The sequence below is a fragment of the Danio rerio genome, chromosome 15 (assembly GCF_052040795.2).
Source record: "Danio rerio strain M-AB ecotype USA chromosome 15, GRCz13ab, whole genome shotgun sequence".
NCBI classification, from domain to species: domain Eukaryota; kingdom Metazoa; phylum Chordata; class Actinopteri; order Cypriniformes; family Danionidae; genus Danio; species Danio rerio.
In genome coordinates, this window is record NC_141035.1 from 4,467,332 (window position 1) to 4,492,466 (window position 25,135).

At 38.4% G+C, this 25,135-nt stretch overlaps 1 protein-coding gene across 1 annotated transcript in view; it reads right to left on the reverse strand.

Moving 5' to 3' along the window:
* Nucleotides 1-5,122: 5,122 nt before the first annotated feature.
* atp1b3b (ATPase Na+/K+ transporting subunit beta 3b) overlaps nt 5,123-25,135 on the reverse strand; it is a 62,723-nt gene continuing 42,710 nt past the window's right edge. The window contains 5 exon segments of the mRNA NM_131670.1: nt 5,123-6,141; nt 10,088-10,174; nt 15,912-15,962; nt 19,444-19,631; nt 23,739-23,837. Of these exon segments, the coding sequence (NP_571745.1) occupies nt 5,974-6,141; nt 10,088-10,174; nt 15,912-15,962; nt 19,444-19,631; nt 23,739-23,837 (593 nt within the window). The 3' untranslated portion in view covers nt 5,123-5,973.

Sequence of the window (25,135 nt, forward strand, 5' to 3'; positions counted from 1 at the left end):
CACATCAACCAAGCATATTGTTATTATCATGATAGCAGGGTTGTTTTGTGAACGTTTGCCATGTTAATTTTTTTTACATTGAAAAATTATTTAATTTTATACTATATATTTTATTTACATAATTTTAAATTTTATTAAATTATGAAGAGAGAGATTTGTTATTAAAAAAAACAATGCAAGTGTATAATTTATGGCCATTGTTTGTGCATGCTAGTTCTAAAATAACAACTCCAGTGACTTGCGACCCCCACTATGCTCGGAGGTGTTTATAGGCCCACACAGAATCTGCACGTGCAGAATTCCACAGATTTTCCGCAGATTTTTAGCCCATCATTAATTCTTTTTATTAACTTGTGTAAATGTGTGTAAATCTATATTTTATTTCTGTTTTTAAATTATTTACAGTAATATTATTGACTGATGTGAAAATGTTCATCTGATTTATGTACAACGCAGTTTGTACAGTATTATTTTCTGTCTTTTAGTAAAGATATTACATGAGAGACTTGCTTTGTTACCCAAATAATGTGAAATGAATTGGATTTGCATTTTAAACATTAAATAAAAGTTAAAAAGATATTATTTTTTAATTCACATATTAAGGTTTTAGTTCCGATATTCCCAAAACAATTCAGCAGAAATCTGCAGATTTTTACCAAAATTCTAAGCAGAAATAACAAAAAAGTCTGCAGATTCCATCTGGCCCTAGAAGCATACAAATATTGCACACTATGGTGCACATACACCAATAGGAACAATATAAACATATTGGCAGCACAAAAAATTACAACAGTCTTACCATATATTTTTTATAATCATTATTCATTTCTTTAATTTAACATTAACCTCACAATCACATCAGAATGGTGAGCACAATGTTTATAGCACAAGAGTATTCTTGGTTTAATTTTGGAGACCACTTGGAGATCATCCTCCTTGTTCAGTCATGGCATTGATTTTTAATGTATTTAAGTGCCATAAAGGTGTCAAAGTTTAATATTGTACCTCTAAATCAATCTGCTGCAACTAACGCTATTGCTGTGAGGTTAATCTAGCATAATAACCCCAGGGTTCGCAAATAAAATATAATAGTTGATAAAATATGATAATTCTAATAGGTTAATAAAATATGACATTTTTGGAAATCACCAAGCGACCCCCTCCCATTGTCTCACGACCCCCACTTTGAGAACCACTGCATTAAGGAATCTTTATAATTAATTACAGTTTTTCTCAGTGGCTTTGGTGCATTTCTCACATCACTATTTACATTTGCACAACAGGTCATGCATTTCTCAAAACAATTAGTCATTTGTGCACATCCTAGTAGCAGTTTCTCATTCCTTTCAACAAATTGTGAATGCTTTTGGACATGCATCAATTGCTTTCCTAAAACTCTGCTATTTATAACATTATCATTTGCTTCTGTCATGTCAGTCAAAATGAACTAAACTTTTAAATGCTGAATAGTCATTCCATATAAAACTAACAGTCCTCATTTCATTCCTTGAGTCATTACATACAAAAATGGTGAACTACTTTTATAAAATTTTATAAAACAAATGTAAATCTTTATTTTCCTGAAAATGTCTTTAAAATTGAACAATTTGATGAATGATTTACAGATCTGAGTGTGTTGTAGGCTTAGTTCCAATGTGCACTGCAATATTGTGTACAGTTGTGCACAGCTCTACCCAAAGGGAGTTTATGTTTGTTGTAAATAAGGGTGTGTTTATTCTTTTGCACAATGCTGGGAATAAATTAGGATTGTAAAGAGCAAATGCAGTAAACATGTGAAACATACATATTCAGTGTCTTGTACTCAGATATCTCACTAAATGCAGTGATGTACAACTTTACTGTAGTTTTCAAATGGCTGTGCGAATAGTATACAGTGCTGTCTTGAGTATTTTCAGGAAGTGTCACCAAAATCTGACTTTTTTTTTTGCATTGAAAAAATGTCCAGAGTAAACTCATAATGAAAACATGACAAAGCCATTTGACTATCTTGTTCATAAACAATGGTGTCAGGACTTTTCATTTTGATGATACTGACACTTTGATTGACATGAATACTTGCTTTTGAGGAATGAACTATCCATTTTGAGCATGTGACGCGCTTTCGCTGGCTATCAGCTAGGTTTTGCAGTTTGTACTAATTGTTTTAAGAAATGCATTAACTGTTGTGCAGAAATGCACTAGTGTTGTGAGAAACGCACCAAAGCGACTGAGAAAAACTCTAAGATGCACACATTTATAAGTTTCTTTTTTTCTGTTGAACACAAATGAAGATATTTTGAAACATGTTTGGAAACCTGTAACTGATGACTTCAGTAGTAAGAAAAACACACAGATGTTGCCGACATTTTTCAAAATATCTTCTTTAGTGTTTAAAAGAAGAAAAAACTCATAAGTTGGAACAAGTTGAGGAGCAGGAAATAGAGATAATTTTTAGGTGAACTATCTCTTAAAAACAACATATGTGCATTTGAATGTTGTTGTTGGATTCAGGGTAAAGCCATGACGTTGATTCAACAAATAGATCATGATTTTAAAAAACATGTAAATGTTGATGATTTATATGTAAGGATTTCTGTAACTTTATTCAACCATTTATCTTTCAACACTGTTTCAACCTTGAAACAACAGCTGACATTGTATTTCAACGTTGAAGCCTGGTCATATGCAGGCTGGTTTTTAACAGTTCAACGTTAAACATTGTTTCAACGTTAAAAATATATCTGACCAGCAGCAGAAGACCACACCGGGTGTTACTCCTGTTAGTTAGGAACAGGAAACTGAGGCTACAATACACAGACTCACCAAAATTGTGCAATAGAAAATTGGAAAAACATTGCCTGGTCGGATGAGTCTCGATTTCTGCTGCGACATTCAGATGGTCGGGTCAGAATTTGCCTAAATGGTTCAGTCTGTTGGTGGTGGTGTAATGGTGTGAGCGATATTTCCTTGGCACACTTTGATATTAGTACCAACTGAGCATTGTGGCATTGTGTCAATGCCACAGCTTACCCGAGTATTGGTGCTGACCATGTCCATCCCTTTATGACCACAGTGTACCAATCTTCCAGCAGGATAACGCGCCATGTCATAAAGCATAAATAATCTCAGACTGGTTACTTGAACATGACAATGAGTTCACTGTACTCAAATGGCCTCCACAGCCACCAGATCACAATCCAATAAAGCTCCTTGGAATACGGTGGAACGGGGTTTCACATCATGGATTTGCAACCGACAAATCTGCAGCAATAGCATGATGCCATCATGTCAATATGGAGCAAAATCTCTATAAGGAATATTTCCAGTACCTTGTTGAAGGATTAAGGCAGCTGTGAAGGCAAAAGGGGTCCAACCTGGTACTAGTAAGGTGTACCTAATAAAATGGCCGGTGAGTGTATACTTTAAGGAAAAGTAGTTTTGTAGTTTAGTTGACTCTAAAAAACAGATGCAACCAGTTAACATACAGCACCTGCCATAATTACCGCAGCCCTGAAGCAATTCTAGTCAAAACTGAAAAATACAAGTTAAGAATAACATTACTTCATTTTTGCATAGACAAAGATGAAAATAAAGCGGTAATTCAAATATCTTCAGTAAAATCTAAAACAAATATCGCAAAGTGCTGTTAGCACAAACAAGATCTGCAACATTTCACTGAAAATAGTGTTGACATTTAAAAACTGAACAGGAATTTCATCGACCGTTTACCTCAGCACGTCGAGATTCTTTCGAGGAACAGAGGTCGGGTGTGTTCCAGAATGCAGGTATGCTAAGTACAAACCTGTAAAAGTTTATGAACTTTAATATCTCAATGACTGCGCAGACACCATTTGAGCTGCATTATCCGCACTAAGTGTGTAGCACATGGCTAAATGAGAGTATTATGGCACACTTTGTTTTCATGGCGACTCGTGGAATCAGTGTTCTGTTTAGAATGCGAGTTCTACACGGAGTTGACAGAACTTACACCCAGACGCGGTTTGGAATCCAGCATACCTGTTCTTCCAGTAAGCAGCCTTTGATTTCTGAAATAGCCCCTGGTCTTCACGTTTCAGAGTGTGTGCTTCACAGTGCAGGTATTTGTTTTCGTTCCTTCATTGAATGTGTGTACTTTGCAGCAGCACTTGAACTCTCTTGAGTATATCACTGGGCTCTCAGTTGACACCCGCCTTTATTTAGACAATGCCACATTGTTATAATTATATTAAAGTAGGCCTACACATGAAATCAAAACTAACCATATTAAATAAGACGGCTCACATTGTTAGTTTTGTGAACAATTCATCTGTGGATGCCATTAAGAAATGTTAAAATGTAATCTAAAATTGCATTTTCTGTTTGTTTTCAGCTAAATTCACAGATTACGCCTGATCGTGGTTAACATATTAACCACGTCCCTACCGCTAACAGTTTAGACAGCAGTAAGGGTCTGTTTACACTGCCAGTTAAATGTGACCCAATTCCGATTTTTCCAATTCCTCATATGGGACACAAATTGGATCTGTTCTATGACCGTGTAAACACTAAAAAACCGCATGCATTCGGGTATTCAGAGATCAGTTTCAGGCCTCCTTTATATGTGAAAATAAATCAGATATAAATTGAATATATGACAATGTGACTATCATGTAAACAGACAGATCGGATTGAGGCATGCTATTTTGTACATCATTAAACTTGCGACAATCCTCAGGGCTTAATTTGTGCCAGAACATGCCGGATCCGGCACCTCTGAAATCTGATCCGGCACCTTATTTTACCGGTTCCCCTCCTTCACTGCTCTCTTTCCCCGTCCACTGTTCACTTTGAATTTCTTCCGCGACTCCCTAACCCTCTTCACTTTTGTCCGCGACACTCCCGCCTCGCTCATCTTCACTCACCTCACTCACCCTCCGCCAGGCTCGCTTCTGCTGGGTGTCATCAATCTGGCAACCTGCACTTGTGTGTGCTTTTAACGAGGCATGCAATACCTAGTTTAACCACTGGGTGTCAAACTTACATACTGAATCTTGAAATAAAACATATTAAACCTTTAAAGCCCTTTAACGTTGTACTCAGCGACTCACTGAAGAAAACACTCGACACACGCAAACCCAATCTTTGTTTAAAATCACTTTTATTTCAAGATTTTTAAACTCATACAGATCGTAAGGCATCTGCACAAAGAACAGTTTCTGCAGAGGTTTAAAAAAAATCACTTCCCTCAGATGGTGGACGGGTTTCAAACTAAGTTTGATCGTTGTTGTTTTGTTTGTTTTTTTCGTTTTTTGGTGTTTTTCCCCTTCCCCCCCCCCTTTATTTTTTCCCATTTCTCAATAATCTTAAATTACAGCTATTATATAATTTCATACTCTTGATTTCTTACAGCAGTCAGACGAAAGTGAGAGCAATGACAGAGAAAAAGAGTGTTTAAAATCCATTAAATATGTACATAGAGGCTTCACATCACACGCACACACACATGGCAGGCTAAACAGTACTATGGGGGAGCAGAGCAGAGCACATCCACATGATGTGTTGATGCATCTATTTACAGGTCCCTATTCTTACTACACGATGACTCTAGGTTCTCTCTTATGGCGGTGGTGAATCAATGTGGCTTTGTATTTAAATTTCCATTGGGGTGTTGTTCAGAGAAACGGCTGCTATGAATGAATCATGATGAGACATGAGTCCTAAAACCTTCATAAACCTTCACGAGCACAGGTTTCCAACCCTGACCCACTTGTAAATCACAGGGCCAGCAAACGTCTGTATTCGCTAAACTACACACTCACACTCATACACACACACACTCATCCAGGACGAGTGTAAACTGGATGAGCCAAAGGGGCCTGGTTAAATCTCAGTGGACGGCACATGGGGGATGAGGCAAAATGGACGTGATGGACATGAAAAGGGACGGGTTTGAGTGAGAGGAACTGACATCGTGCGTCTCCTGCAATGATTAGGTTATTTCTGCACATTGATCCGGAAGGTGACGCGGCCCAGGAACTTGTCGCGCTCATCGTTGTTGAGCAGATCCGAACCCTCCACCTTACACTCTACCGTGTGCTCGATGTTATAATCATTCTCTCCCAGCATCAGCTTCACGGCTACAAGTGGCTGGACGTAGTTTTTCTGATGAAGAGAAGCAAAAAGCAGAAAAATACGATGAGAAAATGCTTGTTAAGGCCCAATCCCAAATCTATTTTTGTATGTTATTAGGAAAGAATGCTTTTGGGACTACTGCCTTCAAGCTAAAGAGAATTGGGACAACCCTACCCCCTCATGTAAATGTGCAACATGAGGGGTAAGGGGAAGGGCTAGCGCCTGATACACATGGGGCTTTAGCATCAACGCTTGATGGAGGGAGTGTCTGAAGCTAGGACTGAAGCTATCTTTGTAGCAGCATCAGCCAATGAAGTCGGCTACTGCCTGAGCTGGGGTATTAGCATAAAGCGATCTGATTGGCTGACGCTTCTATTAGCATTTGAAAAGTTCAGAAATTCCCAACTTCTGCAGCGAGCAACAGCGCTTGACATCACCTATTCAAAGTGAATAGGAAGCGTTGATGCTCACTCCCTGTGTAAATGGGGCATAAGGTGTAGAGTTGGGATTGGGCCTAAATGTGACGCCATGCAAAGCGACTTCTGGATTCAAGTGCCATTTTTTTTAAACTGTATATGGAGGTTTATCAAACTGTATTAATAAACTTTTACAAAGCGATTTAATACTTTCCAAAATCATGATTGCAATATATATCCATGCTCAATATCAGATGGCCAGAAAATGATACATTATTGATAAATTATTCAAATATTGGTGTTTGTGATGAGTCCAGAGACTGTTGTGTACACTATGATTTTATATCAAATTCACTTTAATGTGTGATAAGACTAAAAAGTGGTCATAAACGAGTATTTTCTCAATTCAAATAAGGTAAGGGGAAGAGCTAACGCCCGATTCACACGGGGCTTTACCGTCAACGCTTGACAGAGGGCGTGTCTGAAGTTAGGACTTATGCGATCGTCATTGCAGTGTCAGCCAATGAAATAAGTCAGCAATTGGCTACTGTCTGAGCTGGGCTATTTGCATAAAGCAATCTGATTGGCTGTCGCTTCCATTGGCCATTGAAAAGTTGAGATTGCTAACTTATGCAGCGAGCAATGCGGCTGAAACAGCCCCAAAGGGCCCACAATTCAGTTCAGCAACACTTGACGTCACCCATTCAAAGTGACCCCCCTATGTGAAGGGTGCATAAGGGGTAGAATTGGGATTAGGTCTAAGTGTGACGTCATGCTTCTGGATTCAAGCGTCATTTTAAACTGTATGGGGAGGCTCATCAAATGGTAATAATAAATGTATACAAGACAATGTAATACTTTCGTAAGTCATGACTGCAATTAATATATATGCATGCGTAATATCAGATGGCCAGAAAGTGATGCTGTTTTATAAAATGTTCGAATATTGGTGTATGTGATGCAGCAAGTTCAGAGACTGTTGTGTACATCATGATTTTATATCAAATTCACTTTAATGTGTGATAAGACTAAAACGTGGTCATAAACGAGTATTTTCTCAATTCTAATAAGTAGCGAAACAGTAGTCCAATGAAAATGAAGCAAACCCATGGGGTAATTACAGTTGGTATCACGACCTCAGCTTTACTTTATAATCAAATAATTTAACAGCGTGCCGTCAGTTATTACTTATGTTAATCATGCAATCAGAGCAAAACCAATCAATAAGAAATGCATTTTTAAAATCACTAATTTGAAGAAATACAGTACAGTATGAATGTTGAAACAATTAATATACTGTACATTAAAGGCAGGGTAGGTGGTTCATGCAAAAGGGTTACGTCATTATCGCATTTACAGTATGCAAACGGAGTGAAAATGGAAGGTGAACAACAACACCAACCATTCCTTCTAAAAGTGGCACAGGCATGTGCATGAGAAAACCGTAATCTGACTCTCTCTCTCTCTCTCGTGTTGACATTTGAAGCTGCCTATGCATATTTCTGTGTTTTGGAGGAAGCATGGCTTTGCTGAGTGATTACGCAGAGAGGGCATGGGGCTTGGGCATTCAAAACTAGCTTTCTATTAGCCTATCCTGCTACTGTACCATTTTAAGTTCATTTTAATATTTTACATCTAATATTGATTTAATTAAAAGTAACACACTCTTGTTCTGTATATTTGCACAGTGGCATGAAAGAATGTTTGCCCCCTTACTGATATCTTTTTTGCATGTTAGTCACATTTTAATGTTTCAGTTCATCAAACAAATGTAATTATTTAGTTAAAGATAACACAAGTAAACACATCATTCAGATTTGAAATTAAGGTTTTTATTATTAAGGGAAACCAAAAGACAAAACTACATGGCCCCCTAAAAATAAAAAGTGCCCCCTAAATCTAATAACTGATTGGGCTTCACTTAGCATCAAGAAGGTGGAATTTTGGCCCACTTTTCTTTGCAGAATTGTTGTAATTCCGCCACATTGGGAGGGTTCTATGAGCATCAACTACCTGTTTAAGGTCATGCCACAGCATTTCAATTGGATTCAGGTCAGGAGCTTGACTAGGCCACTCCAAAGTCTTCATTTTGTTTTTCTTCAGAAAAGGACTTGTTAGTGTACTTTGTATAATTGTCCTGCTGCAGACACTAAGTTTACTTCATCTTAAGGTCACTAACAGATAGCTGGACAGTTCCTTCAGGATAAGTTGATACACAGCAGAACTCATTTATCACAAGTCTTCCAGGTTCCTGAAGCAGCAAAACACCACAAACCATTGCATTTTACTCAGAATTGCAGTGTTACACACCTTTCAAAATGTTCTCTCGTGATTCACAGACTATTTACCCAACATTCTCGGGGATCATCAAGATTTTTTTCTGGCAAAACTGAGAGGAGCTTTTATGGTTATTTAGCTGAGCAGAAGTTTTAGTCATGGATCTCTTCCCTGCAAATATTTTTTTTTTTTAGTCTTTCTCTTATGGTCATGAACACTCACATTTTCTTATGGTGGAGTCATGAACTCACATTTTCTTATGGTGGAGTCATGAACACTCACATTTTCTTATGGTGGAGTCATGAACACTCACATTTTCTTATGGTGGAGTCATGAACACTCACATTTTCTTGTGGTGGAGTCATGAACACTGACCATTGTTATAGTGGAGACATGAACACATTCTTCTTATGGTGGAGTCATGAACACTGACCATTGTTATAGTGGAGTCATGAACACATTCTTCTTATGGTGGAGTCATGAACACTCATTCTTCTTATGGTGGAGTCATGAACACCCACCTTAAGTGAGGTAGGTAAGACCTGCAGTTCTTTGGATGTTGTTATGGGGTCTTTGTGACCTCTTAGATAAATTGTTGCCTCGTGGAGTAATTATGGCCGGCTAGACACTCCTAGGAAGGTTGTTTTATTTTCCATATTTTACCCATTTATAGATAACGGCTCTCACTGGGGTTTGCTTCATTCACAAAGCTTTAGAAATGATTTATACCCTTTTCCAGACTAGTGGATCTCAATTATTATGTTTTAGAATTTCTTGGATCTCTGCATAATGTCTAGACTTTGAGGATCTTTTGGTCTACTTTACTTTGTCAGGCAGCTCCTATTTAAGTGGTTTCTTGATTGCGAAAAGGTGTGGCAGTGATCAGGCCGGGCTGTGGCTGGAAAAATTGAACTGGGGTGTGATAAACAAGAGTTAAAAGAGGGAGAGGGCAAACACTTTAACACCGGCCTGTGTAGTTTTAAATTTAGTTTTCTCTTTACTTGTGCTATCTTTGACTGACATTTAAATTTGTTTGATGATCTGAAGCGTCAAAATGTGAAAAACAAAAGAAATCTGTAAGCGAGGGGAGGGGTGAGGACAGATAAATGTCCATTTTCATTATGAAATGGCAATCAGATTAACATATTAAAATGTAAATTCAGTTTTTAAGTAAACATTTTCCATTATGCATCCTTGTACACAATTATTACATTAAAAAAAAAACATAAACAGCACGCATCCACTTATATTTGCACATGATGATGATGCTGTAAGATACTCACATGCAAGATCTTGCCATAATAGGGAAAGAAGCTCTTGTCGATTTTGCCCTCGTCAGGGTAAAGCTGCATCTGCAGGGTACCATCTCCCTGCATCAGGAGAAACCAGCACAATACATCAGATCACACTGCTGCACTTCACAGACAATGTGTCATGTGACTCATGTGCAGTTGCCAGTAGCAACAGACTGCCCTGACATCACTCAAACTGATGATGACAAAGAAAAATACCCCCACCCCACCTTCAAAAGACATCAGATGTTACACACAAACCCATACTGAAAAGAAGATTTGCACATAGTACATTTCTGATCATCCTATAACACTTACAGGATTTACTGTATATGAACACACACATGAACCCATAACTCTCAGCTTGCAGTCCATCACAGTCATACTGTATTTACAGCAGCAGCAGTAGCAGCAGGAAGCAACAAACAGTTTCCAGGGCGTAGGAACTGTTCCTGGGGGTTCTGGTCCTAATGTGCATTCAATAACTGGTTGGTCTTTCAATAAGTGAACACAAATAAGATGATTTGCTGAAAGCTTTTGAAATGGCTGTGTATCTAGAGATAGGTCATAGTGATGCATGCTCGCAGACAAGTGTTGTCTAGTGGAAGAAAACAACAGAATACAAATGATCCAGTTTTAGTCATTTTAAAAGCATCATTGGGCTTGAGACCATGATTCCTGATTTAATAATCAAATTCAGTTAAAGAATGTAATTATTAGGAATCAGCACAGAAGCTAGAAAACATGCAGTGTTTCAACAGTTCCTTTCACACTTCTATTGCTGTAGATGTTCCGCAGATTTGGCAGTTTTGTAATCATGAACAGATGAAAATGCAGATTAGCTCCAGTAATTTGCAGCTCTGCGTTGATTCTGGTGTCTAAACTAATGCTTCCTTAATCCTGTTATTTTCAGTCATTTTCTTATAGTGGAGTCATGAACACCATTCTTATGGTGGAGTCATGAACACACGTTATGGTGGAGTTATGAACAATCGCCACTCATAGTGGAGTTAGGAACATTCACCTTTCTTATGGTGGAGTCATGAACACTGGCCTTTCTTATGGTGGAGTTATAAACACTCACCTTTCTTATGGTGGAGTCATGAACGCACCTTTTTTATGGTAAAGTCATGAACATTCACCTTTCCTATGGTGGAGTCATGAACGCACCTTTCTTATGGTAAAGTCATGAACATTCACCTTTCCTATGGTGGAGTCATGAACGCACCTTTCTTATGGTGGAGTCATGAACATTCACCTTTCTTATAATGGAGTCATGAACACCTTTCTTATAATGGAGTCATAAACACACCTTTCTTATGGTGAAGTCATGAACATTCACCTTTCTTATAATGGAGTCATGAACACCTTTCTTATGGTGGAGTCATGAACACACCTTTCTTATGGTGGAGTCATGAACACACCTTTCTTATGGTGGAGTCATGAACATACCTTTCTTATGGTGGAGTCATGAACATTCACCTTTCTTATGTGGTGGGGTCATAAACATTTACCGTTCATATGGTGGAGTCATGAACACACCGTTCTTATGGTGGAGTCGTGAACCCTCACCGTTCTTATGGTGGAGTCATGAACACTCACCATTCTTATGGTGGAGTCATGAACACATTTTCTTATAGTGGAGTCATGAACACTCACCTTAACTGAAGCAATTAACGCCTGCAGTTCTTTGGATGTTGGTATGGAGTCTTGGTGATCTCTTGGATAAGTTTTCGTTGCCCATTGAGGTAATTATGGTCGGCTAGCCATTCCTAGGAAGGTTCTCACTGTGGTTCGCTGCCGTTCAAAGCTTAAGAAATTACTTTTATAACCTTTTCCAGACAGGTAGATCTCAATAATTATCTTTCTTGTTTATTTTGAATTATTTTTGGATTTCAGCATAATGTCTAGCTTTTGAGCATCCTTTAACCTGCTTCACTTTGTCAGGCAGGTATAGGAAGTGATTTTAAGTGATTTTTTTAATAGTGAACCGGTCTGGCAGTAATCAGGCCAAGGTGTGGCTAGAGAAATTGAACTCTGGTGTTATAAACAAACTGGGTAAACTCGAATCCTCCGACCTTTAAAGGTGCTCTTGCGACAGTCGCTATAGGCCATGGTCTTTACCCTCCTTGTTAGAGAAACCAACTCGCATACAAAGAATCGCTGGTTCTCAAATCGGGTTGAGTGCAATAGGACCGGTGGGTTACAGTATGACAAAATACTTTTACAATGAAAACCATTTCTCAAACTATTCTACATCAGTTTAATGCCGTTTTGATTATCAAGCAGCATCATAATGTAAGGAACACAACAGTGAGTTGCTTAACTGTACAACAGATGTGGAAATATCGGATCAAATTAATACACCAGTTTTATGTGTCAAAGTCCCATTGAAACACTGCAAAGTTTCTATTAGTGAAAGTTTTAGTAAGAAATGGCAAGGTTAAAACATCAGTAACCATTGCTTAATTGGACAGCAAAAGCGTTCAGAGGAAACGCAGAGTTCCTAAGGAGCAGAGGGCACTTCCTTGTGTCCGCTGTATACCTTCAAGGGTCACATAGATGAGAGGTCTCAGAAAAGTCACGAGGTACAAAAATGGCAAAACGATAAGGGCAGTAAAGAAGTTCTCATTAGGCAAGTGAAATACAGGGCGGGTCAGGCAGGAATGTCTCACATCTGTAGCATAGAGAACTACTTGAAGGAAGCAAACAAGTGAAAAGAGTCCAGCATAGCATAACTTGTCCCTGATATCGGTTAAGTCTTTGCAAACAGTGTTTGTAAGAGTTTGTAACTCGGTTCTGAGGTCAAAAGGATTTTTTTTGCTAAACAGAAATAGTACTGATCAATATAATCAATTGGAATACCTGAAAAGCAATGAATCCGACTCTTCTGCGAGGCAGAATCCCATAAGCAACATGCCCTGTTTACCCCTGATATGATCATGCTAATTTAAGTGCTAAATAAGCATTTTTAGCATAAACGTCATTGTGGTCTGATCAACCGTTACGTCGTTTCATGTTTACAAGAGATCAGGGGACTACCAAGAGTTTGGCATCTAGGGATTGTGGCATTAACACTGAAACAAACCAGAATTCTATAACTACTAGAATGGCCATAGCAGTAATTCTGGCTGTCCATGTAAGACCGTACCAAACTGATGTCATATTTACAACTGAATCTTCTATTGAGATTTTAGAAATAAGATTTGGATGTCTGCCATCAAACTTAATTGTAAACTTTATTGTAAAGTCCTTACAATAAAGATATACAGTAGCCTATAATTGTTTACAAGCAAAGACTATTGAATACACAAGATGTGTCACTCGTATAATTTTGAATGGGGAAATGTGTAATGGTCAATATGTTGAATTAAGCCCCGCCTTCTAGTACAGCAGATAATCAGCAGTCGCTATAGACTGAGGATTCTCCGAGGAAGGGGTCCGGACAAGACGCGAGTTTCTGCAGATTTTTTGTGATTCAAACGTTTAGAAATGAAACTAAAAGACATTTTATTGGTGATTCCTATTATGAAATTTAATCATGACCTTGGCAAGTAAGGCGTTTCAAAGATGGCTGCCGAGTGAAATGACTTTCCTTTAAGGGACTTTGGTACAAGTAACTAGGCTTCACCAAAGGTGCGCACATGCCTTTGTTCTGTAAGTGGGAGAGCAACTTTTTTAAATCCTAATGAAAACATAGTTTTTGAAAGGGTAAGTATTGTTTTTGTTAGTAGAACATTGCTTGGTAGCAGAGGCCCGCATATTCAAAGGTACAGGAAAAAGTAGTGGATCCTGAAATACTTGTAGTCAATTTGACCTTTGTGGCCATTCAGGACAATTAGAAAAAAGTCAGAGTACAACAGTTATATGGGTTTTCATTCATTCATTCGGCTTAGTCCCTGATTTGTCATGGGTCGCCACAGCGAAAGGAATCCCCAACCTATCCAGCATATGTTTTACGCAGTGGATGGCCTTCCAGCCACAACCCAGTAGTGGGAAACATCCATACACTCTCACATTCACACACAGATCATACCCTATGGCCAATTTAGTGAATTCAATGCATGTCTTTGGACTGTGGGGGAAACCGAAGCACTTGGAAGAAACCCACGCAAACACGGGAAGAACATGCAAACTCAAAACAGAAATGTCACCTAGTCCAGCCGGGACTCAAACCAGTGACCTTCTTGCTGTGAAGCGACAGTGCTAACCACTGAGCCACTGTGCCGCGATTATGGGTTTTATTGTAACAAGTTATTAAATTGCAAAACGCTCAAAATGACAGTTCTGGTGTCAAATTTGGTGTGAGCAATTAAGAGCAAGAAATCAGGATATGATCACTGTAACGTGAACTTTGTAGATTTTAATGTTGTCATATCATTTTGTGTATTACACAAAGGCTTTTTTTATTAGGCTTGACTACAATGAGTTATAAAGTAGGCACGGGACGATAGTGGTTTTTAAAGTATACCGCGGTTTGGAAAGTCAAGGTTTTAAAACCGCCAACATTTTCTGCCGTACCGTTGCTCAGGTACGTCTACGTTTTTTTTTTTTTTTTTTTTTCAATGTTTTGTTTTGGACAACAAATATACCGAAATGTCATTTAAAATTGTAAAGAAATCAATGTTTTTGAAACAAATGAAGACAGCAGAAGTCAATGATTCATTTGAATTATTTAGCCCGACATGTTTACTGCTTCAAAATATTTTAAATGTTTATCAAAATAAAATATATTGTGTTCAGTGCAGAAAAACTTTTTTTTTTATCCAGATATTAAAAAAGAATATATTTTAGAGCTGTAATCACAATACAAAACAGTGATATTTTTTTCCAAGGTTATTATAAAAATCAGAATCTTACATCGGCCCATGCCTATTATGAAGTGGGCCATAACTGATTCTGGTAGTCTAAAGCAGGGGTTGCGTAATCCTGCTCCTGCAGGGCCACCTTCCAACAGAGTTTAGCTCCAGCCCAAATAAATACAAATAAACCAGCTTATCAGGGTCTCCAGGATCACTAGAAAGTCACTTCTGGGCTGCGGAGATAAACTGTGGGAAACTGGCCCTCCAGGAGCACAATTGAACAATCCTGGTGTTACACAAGGCTACTCCAATCGAATTCGTGTTTTAAAATCTCAATATTTTACCATTCAGAGAAAACGGTTGACAGAATGGAAACATTTTACTGGGCCTGATAATGAACCATTTAGACCATTCTGCCATTTCATTTGCAATACCCCTAGTATAATTTTCAAGTCAAAAGTATGAGCCCCCTGTGATATATATTGTTTCTTTTTCAAATATTTGCTAAATGTTCTTTAACAGAGCATGGCATTTTTTTGGGTGACGTACAGGGGGGCTAATACTTCAGCATAATAATTCTGACTTCAGGAGTAATCAGGAGGATATCAGGAGTAAACGGGGCGTTAGGGGTGGCTCACCACTATGGTTTTCCTACCAAGACACGATGTGCTACAATGATCAATGGCTGGGGATCTGAAGGTATACATCATTTCTAGAATGAGGGCAGTTGAAAGCACCAGAGACAAAGCAGTACAGGAGAGAGGCAGCAAAGAGATGGAAAAGGCCCGGGGCAAGGACCCTGGGGAAACAATGGGGGGGCTGGGGCCCGACATCTTACCCACCATTAAAACTGCTGGCCCTATAGGCAGCGTGGAGAGAGACCAGATACAAACAGATGTGTGAAAAACGCAAGATGGAAACACTCACACACATTAATTCAGACTGGCACTGTCATTTCACACTCATTCTGACGCTGAAGTACTCGAGAGTACAACATCTGATGTGGGAATTACCTTTACTGTGCAGGCAATATGTGGGTCTCCTCGCGGCTTAAGCCCGATAACCTGTAAACAACAAGAAACAGGTACAATGAACAAATATTCTTGGATATGACTCAATTATACCATCAGTTGATGTGCAGAAATCTTGATCTTATGGATTTCAGTTTGGACAAGAATTCCATGCAGACAGAATTAGAAGATTTTAATAGTGCTCGCACTTCCAATTCATTTCTATTGGTTTATTTGATCCCATGCAAAACGCTAATTATACATTTAGTCATGGTCTGCAGAACACTTACGAAGACATTTTTAACACTGAACACAATGCACGAGGAAGTTATAAAACCTGATTTATATCTTGCAATACAATCCATCAAAAATTAGGGATGCACCAAATATGCTTTCCTTTTTCGGAAAGATGGTTATTACTGAAACAACACAGCTGAAACAGTACGTGGTGATGACCGCAAACAGATAACCGCTGCCTGGACGTGCTTGTCTGAACGGCACATGGTGTGTCTATTCCATCTATGCAAAACTCTGCATGTCATTGCGACTGTGCTCGATCCGTAACATAAACATTATTGCATGCGGAAATAAAGCAGCGTGCATGCAAAATAATCCAGATTGCAATGGATGCGAAGAACCCGCAGAGAGACTATGCAGGAGAGAGAGACCATTGAAAGTTCTTCAGTAATTTCAGTAAAGGGTGGGTAAAAAAAAAGTTCCTGAAGGGATTTCATTTAGAGCGTTGCAACAAACTTCTTAACTGTCACCCTTGTTACAATTAACCATGTTTTTACTATTAGTAATCATAGTTAAAATATGTCTTTTGTAATGAAACCATAGTAATCACAAAATTAACTATAGTTTTATAATAATAATAATAATTATTATTATTCCTAACATTTATATAGTGCTGTTCTGGACACTCAAAGTCACATTGAAGGGAATCTCCTCATCCACCACCAGTGTGCAGCAGCTGATTTGTGGAGAGGAGACCGAGTGATGAAGCCAATTATGGTTTTGGGACGGTTAGGAGGCCATGTGAAACCAGTGGGAAAATTTGGCCAGAATCCCGGGGTTTAACCCCTACTTTTTAATGACCACAGAGAGTCGAGAGCTCTGTTTTGTCTCATCTGAAAGATGGCGCTCCCTGAGCTTCACTATACTGGGGTGTTGGGACCCACACAGACCATGCTGGCCTCTCGAACACCTCTTCCGGCAGCATCCTAGCTATCCCATGTGGTCTCCCATCCAGGACCTGACCGGTTGCAGTCCTGCTTAGCTTCAGAGGGCGGCCATGTGAGAGTTGCAGAGAGGTAGCTGCTGTTTTATAGTAAAATATAGGATCCACAAAATAAACTAAATTAACATTTTATTTAATTTTTAAACTTTAACCACTCAAACTCTGCAGACCCGGTACCGGGTCCGTGACATCATCGACTTTCGCTTTCAGATTTAAAGGGCTAGCGTTGCACCAGACCCCCGTAAGTGGTGACATTTGAAAGTGTAGAATCTATATTTTATGCACATATGCATCACTTTGGTTTTTATTTTACTGTTTAAAAGTTATTTACACTTAAAAACACAGTATTTTGGATACCTGAGCTAGGTATTTTACATTGGTTCATTTTCATATTTTTCATATGATACATGGACAAGTAATAGCTCAAATGAAAGCTCTTGCCGGTGCTCATACAGTTCTGGCATTCTTTTTACTGAATTATATTCATATGCAAACAGTTGTTGAATGAATTGTGTTGTTTCCATGGCACAGAAATGTAAACGATGCATTCATGATCAATAAGCAGCCCCAGATAGCACAGACAGCAGTCATCTCTTACCCTATGCTGTGTGCTTCAGGGCCATTCTCCTCTGTTTTTGAGGTGATGTGCATAAGTAATCCTTTTATATGTCTGATGTGGTCCAAACACAGGGAATTATGTTTGATCAAACAAAAGAATAGTGAAATATGTAAACAAGGATTGGTCTCTGTGGCTTGTACAGCACCTCTCATCAGTTGGAATACAATAACTTTTGCATAGATTATGGTAGAGACATTTTTCTTTTTTCCTATGATTACAGACATGTGCAGGAACCACCAAAATTAATTACAGCACGCTAGACCACACAGAACCTAAAAGGTACACTTTCACATTTGAGTTTATAAAAAAAAAAATACAAAAAGCGCCTCTTTTTTAGGTGTTTATTATAACACAGACGACATATACAGTTATTTTAAACACTTTCAATAGTGTTTTATGAAAATTCAAAGGGTTTTCTTTAAAATGAAACCAAATTTTTGCATTTACAGCTCTGCATGTGGATTTGGGAAGCTTTTAAATTTGGGTAGGCAAAATCCAGGCGGAAATCCCCAAATAGCAGCAGAGTTTAAGTGGTTAATATTCATTGATGCAACTGTTAATGCCTTGATTGCAGTAAGGTTAGTACACAGCCATAGCCATAAATGAAATGGCGCTAATAATTGGCATAAGTTCTTTTGGTGTTTTGGTTTTCGGTCTTCCTTTCCTCTTTTTCAGTTTTCGGCCAAGAATTTTCATTTTGGTGCATCCCTACCAAAAATCTGAACTCACTAGCTGCGTCCCAAATCGCATACTTATGCACTATTCTACGCCATTTTGTAGTATAAATAGTGTAAGTAGTGCGTTCACACTGAAAACTCTAAAAATAATAAGAGCACTTTAATTACCCGGATGATGCACTCATTTAGCCGCTAAAATGAAGTGTGGAATGATGGACACTTCACGCACTCAATGACCGTAGGTTTGCCTACGTAGCGGAAGGGGTGGAGCTATCGGACGCACATGTTGGATAACTTTATTTATTTTGGATGGTGAAAGCAAAAATCTCTTCTACAAGAGTGATTATAGCGCCTCCCGATGGTGAATGGGGTTATACTCACGGCAGGTATTATCTGATAATTCGGTCGTTTATTTCACTGATTTGGCAACTGTCAAACATCATCAGGGAAACGGTTTGAATTTCCGCTTAGTAAAAAAACATAAGTGTGCCATTTGGGACGACACTACATACATATACTATCCTGTTGAGTGTGTAAGTGCATAAGTACATTGTGCATAGTGTGCCATTTGGGAAGCAGCTAGTCATTGTGCATATGCGTGTACATATTGTCTATATATGCTATATAATTGCATGTGCTTTTTAATGCACCATTGTAATACTTGTAATACCACTCCTATTTTTTGCTGTCATATTCAAGTTGAACAGAGTTAATTTGAAAGCAGACTAAAACTCATTGTTCCTCTTTTTTTGTTTGTGTCCGTGGCTTGTTTTGCCATCCAGTGTCCGGTTGGCACGGTTCACACTTATGAACTGCACTAACAGTGCGTTCACACTAGACTTTTTTAATTGAATAAAACCTGTCAGGTGCGAGTACACCCTTTGTGTCCTTGCATGGGCACCATGGCTAAATCAGTCAGAACAACATATGCTAACAGCTAGCCTGCGGTTTAAACAGTAAATGACTTTCCCTGAGGAGAGAGGTAAAAACACGACTCACTCGATTCATCTTGACTATGATGCAAGGGTTGCCCTCCGAATAACCAAAAGTGGTATCACTCAGTCCAGAGCACTGTCGTAACTGACTTCTCTTGAACTGGCAAACCTTCTTTTCCTCAACATCGTCTTGCTCAAAGTACATCCCCTCCTGACAGGGCTCATTTGCTTCCTGCAGACTGTCATTGTAGCCTGTAGTAAGAAAATAGAAGAAATAGATAGTCAGGACATTGTTGAGCTAGAAATTGTTAACAGTTGTTAAAAAAATTTGTGCGTAAGAGGTTTAAAAGTGTGGCTATTTTAAAAGTCTTGAAATATTCCAAATAAAGCCTAAAAAGAACAACATAATCCAGTGTTGGAGAATTTCCAAAGTTGATGTAGGAGAGGTCAAAGCTTCAATATATACTCATTGAATAGCATTTATTTACTGATATTGAACATAGTCAGAAAGTGTTTCTTGCTTTATGATTTACAGCAGCGTTCTCAACTGGTGGGTCACGACCCAAAAGTGGGTCGCGGGAACATTTTCAGTGGGTCGCGGAGTGGTCAAAAAAAAACAAAAGTAAAAGTTTTTACTTATTTTGCTTATACTGGACTTTTATTTTGTAATGCGTGTGCAACAACCATACAGTTCGACAAGTGAAATTTCATTTAACTGTTGCAACAAATTTGCCGAATCGCAAGTATGACCCCGAATATGTAAAGTATGAATATATATATTGACGACAAAAAAGACTTAAAGCCTCAGTGTGATATGTAGTGAGGTGCTCTCATAAGAGAGCATGAAACCTTCTAAATTAAAACAACATTTAGAAACCAGAAAACATGTTTTATTAACAGTTTATTATTAACTGTATTTGTCGTGTTTACTTTGTAATATTTCGATAATTTGATCCATTTTGTTAAATGACAGCAATAAATTATTGTTTATTTGTAAGTCTAGGTGCATTTCTTATGATGTGTCTGTCACTACTTGTTTATGTTAACAAATAAATACAAATTAATTATAATTCCTAAATTTGTAATTTTGGGTCGCGGCTTGATGACCATGTAAACATGTGGGTCCCATGGCTAAACCAGTTGAGAACCCCTGATTTACAGCAGGGGTGCCCAAACTCAGTTCTGGAGGGCCGGTGTCCTGCATAGTTTAGCTCCTACTTCCTTCTATACACCTGCCTGGAAGTTTCTAGTACAGAGGTCACAAACTGTTCCTGGAGCTCTACATTCCTGAAGAGTTCAGCTCCAACCCTGATCAATCACACCTGAACCAATTAATTAGGACCTGAACTGCATTTGATAATTACAGACAGGTGTGTTTGGTCAGGGTTGCAACTGAAATCTGCAGGAAGGTCGATCCCCAGGAATAGAGTCGGGCTGCGTCCAAAACCGGCTACTACTCAGTTGGTACTGCATTTGAATTTAAACATATTACTTGGCCATTAGAAAAGTATGTTCTATACAGTATGATTGGAAATCAGATGTCCTACATTCGCCATTTTGTCATGATCACATGACCTACCCGCATCAGTTGAGTCACTTCTTCCATTCATGAATTCATCATGGGATAGCGTAGCATCTATAGGATGCACACTTCAGAATCTCACTGGAAGTAGCAGGTCATCCAGGTGCTTTTTACATACTGACTTTCGAATTCTATGAATTCAGACATACTACTCGGCTCGCAAACTGATATAAGCATACAATATATTATGGAAGTATGCAATTTCGGATGCAGCCTAGGTGACCCCTGTACTAGTATATCTAGAAAAAACCTGAAGCAGGTGTGTCTAATCGGGGTTGGAATTTAACTTTGCAGGACACTGGCCCTCCAGGACCGAGTTTGGTCACTCCTGATTCACAGCTTTGTGCTTGTGTGTGTATGCATGCGTATATACTTAAAAGCATATACACACAGTCCTATCATAGACCTACAAGACTCTGTTCTAATTGCTTGCTCATTTATTTATTAGTAATCTACTAATAGCAATAATACTCTAGTAATAACATAAAGCTACTAACAATTTGCATAAGTGACAATTATATAATTGAAGTAAATGTATCCATTAAAACTGGCATTATTATGTTGATCACATTCCAAGAATCTGATCAGAGCGTACACACGAGGTTTCATGTATTGAGACACACAAAATGATGAATACAAAATATTATAGATTAATACCACTACTGAATATAATTAGTATAATCTTTTATAATGTTATACAGTGTAATTTAATTCCTCTTGTTGTCATGCAAGATATCTGATTCACTATCCACTTCTCCCGACTAGAGCTGTTGCTTGGCCAAAATCTGACCTTGATGAGCAACAGAGATAGAAATACTCCCATGTTAGTAAACTTGCCTTGAACTAAATTTGTTTTGCCTATCACCTTCCAGACATAAATGATGTTTGCTGGTCCTGAAAATAGACAGAATTTTTAAACTGTGCCCTTGATAGCTCATAACGTCACATACATATAGCTTTGGTCTGGATGTAAAAGCTCAGTCCCAGACATCTAGTCTTGGATTTTGGTCTTATTTGTACTTTGTCTCATTTGTAGGAGATTGTACCTCATCCCTATGAGTGTGCTGGCTCTGAATGGCTTTTTGGCCTGAACTGTTTGCTCATTGACCGAATTTTATCTTGTTTTGTTTTGGTCTGGGTCTAGTCCTTGGAAGGCCAATAATGCATTGGGGTTTAGACCATCTCTTTCTCTGGTCTAGGGCTTACATTGGAATTTAGATGGGCTCAGTCCTAGAGATGTGGTCTCAGATTTTGGTCTAATTTGTACTAGAGGGTATCTTACCTATAGTGTTTTCATAAGTGTCGTAGCTCTGAACGGCTTCTTGGCCTCTTAAAATGGACTGTTTGCTCATTTTCTGGATTTGATCTCGTCTTGTTTTGCTAGTCCTTGGAAGGCCAATAATGGGTTGCGGTTTAAACCATCGCTTGCTCTGGTCCAGGTTTTACATTGGAAGTTAGATGGGTCTTGGTATTGGGGAGGCCTGATATTGGACTGTCTTGAAAGTTCGAGCCCTGGATTGGGTTTCAGTCTGGTACTCTCTTAGAAGGTCTGGCAATGACTTGTCTGGGTACTAGAAGATCTACACTTGTTCCTACAAAGGCCTAATATTATCCTGTGCCTTGAAAGGTTTGACATTGGCTTGTGTTTTTTGCAGTCTGCTATTGGTCCAAGTCTGGTTCTTCAGAGGTATACAGGTTTAGATCTCGAGTTGGCTGATAGGTAATCTAGGTTTGTTTTACATCTTAAGATGCTTTTTCACTGCACAGTATGGCATAGTTCGGTCTGGTTTTGCTCAGCATAAACAATCGTGAAACACAAACCATGTGGACTCTCTCATGCTAATAGTCACTCTGGTAGTGACAATTCTCTCGGACCAATCGGTAATCAGCAATGTGCATATGTGATGATTTGATAATAAAAAATAAAAAAGGAAACAGCTTAAAAAGGTAAAGCTTGCTTGGAACCTCATCCTAGGTGGTACTAAAAAAATACCAGATACTAGGTATGAAACGCAATGGAAAAGCTCCTAAAATGAGCAATATCAAACCACATTATGCCATGTAGTGGAAAAGCATCTTCAGATGGCCTAGATCACAGATTTCCAATCCTGTTGCAGGAGAGCTAACTTCCAGCAGAATTCAGTTCCAACCCTGATCAATCACACCTGACACAATTAATAGGACCTGAAGTAGAATCTGCAGGAAGGTAGCTCTCTGGAAACAGGGTTGGTGACCACTGGCCTAGATATTAAGGAGGTCTTGTGTTGGTCCTATTGATTTGGGTTTTGGGCAGGCGCTGATTGGAGTGTTGGAGTTTTTGGCCATGACATGTCTGGGTATTAGAAATATATATTAGAAAAATCTAGTATCGAGTCTTTGAAAGGCCTAAAATTGGACTCTGTCCTGGAAGGTCTGGTAATGCTTTTTATATTGCATTTTTAATGGGTTTTAGTCGGTCTGGACCTTGAAAGGTATACTGGATTGGGTCATGCCTCTTACATGTCTCAGCTCTGGTGTTATGAGAATTTAGTGCTGTTCTGAATCTTTGTTGGTCAATATATTTAGGAAGGCCTAACTTTGGTCTCAACCTCAAACGGTTTGGGGTTTTCAGGAGCCAGGTGCTTAGCAGAGTTGGGTCTTAACTCCAAATCTGGTCTTGAATGACTGATCTCTACTGATTAGGATAGGACCAGGTGCTTCCAGATGATTACAATCACTTTTGTACCAATACAGAGCACAATAAACAGCGTTAAGGTGAAACAAATTAAAAGACTCACTCTGCAGGAAGGCCTCCAGATGCTGCACATACTTGCTGTATTGCTGAGGAATAGATCGGTTAAATGCAATATCCAAGGACCTTGGCCTGATCATCAGCCCTGTGGACAAAATACGCCAAGCAGATATTCATTATACAAATTAACACTGATAATAGAAATATAAGTGCTAGCAAAACCTGTTTTTCTATTAGTGGAGGTTACTAGCCAAGATTTTAGATGGAAAGTTGAAGGTTTCATCGCTCTTAAAAACTTCCTAACTTTCTCAAATCTAAATTTGATGCATGTGTGCTCATTGTATCATCTTCAGGTCATAATCGATGTGCAGTCATGCTGATTAACATGTGCCTTAAAATCTTGCTTTGAAACATTTAATGCACTGATAACTGGAGACACGAAACTGCAGCTTGTCTGAAATGATGTCCAACTGTGTCTGTTCTGAGAACACTCTGTTACTAAAAGATCTCAGGAAAGGTGGGGGCAGCTCAGGGAGGGAGGAAAAGGAGAGATCAGTGGGAGGAATAAATTGACACTTGGGGATGGATGAATGATAGCGAGAGAGAGAGAGAGACCTGTGAGCTGTATCTCACTTTGCCGAGTTTAACAGCGCTCATAATTGAGCAAGAGGACAGAATTGGAGCGCTCTCATCTCAACCACTGTACACAAGTGTGTGGGCTGTATATGTGTGTGTGTGTTTGTCTGTGTAGGAGTTTAATGGATGGAGAAAATGGTAAAAATAGTACGGAATAAAATCACATCAGCTAAATGGCATCTCTACTGCAAATCATGTCTATTTCATTACTCTCTGTGTTATTTAAACAGATCAAAATGCTGTTCATAAAAGGGTTTAGAAATCCCAAAAGACGTCTCTGAAGTAATTACATGAGCAGATCAATAAGTCTTAAAAGGGGAGACATTTGGATTTACACAATGCATTAAAAACCTATTTCTGAATCATCCGAGTATAACCATAACAATCAGCATATTTATATAGCACTATAAGCAAACATAAAAATGCATTATAAATATTATATATATATATATATATATATATATATATATATATATATATATATATATATATATACATATATATATATATATATATATATATATATATATATATATATACACACATATACATATATATATATATATATATATATATATATATATATATATATATATATATACACACACACAAAACAGTATACCAACACACACGTTTATTTATAATAGCCATAAACTGTAAACTACCCACAATATTTATATTCACATAGAGCTAGAGGCTGAGAGTTAAAAAATCATATTCACAAACTCTGAGAAAGCGTAAAGACAGAAACTAAATAGAGTGTTGCAAGCGTGAGGAATTTCACAAACATTGTGGTTCACAGAGATG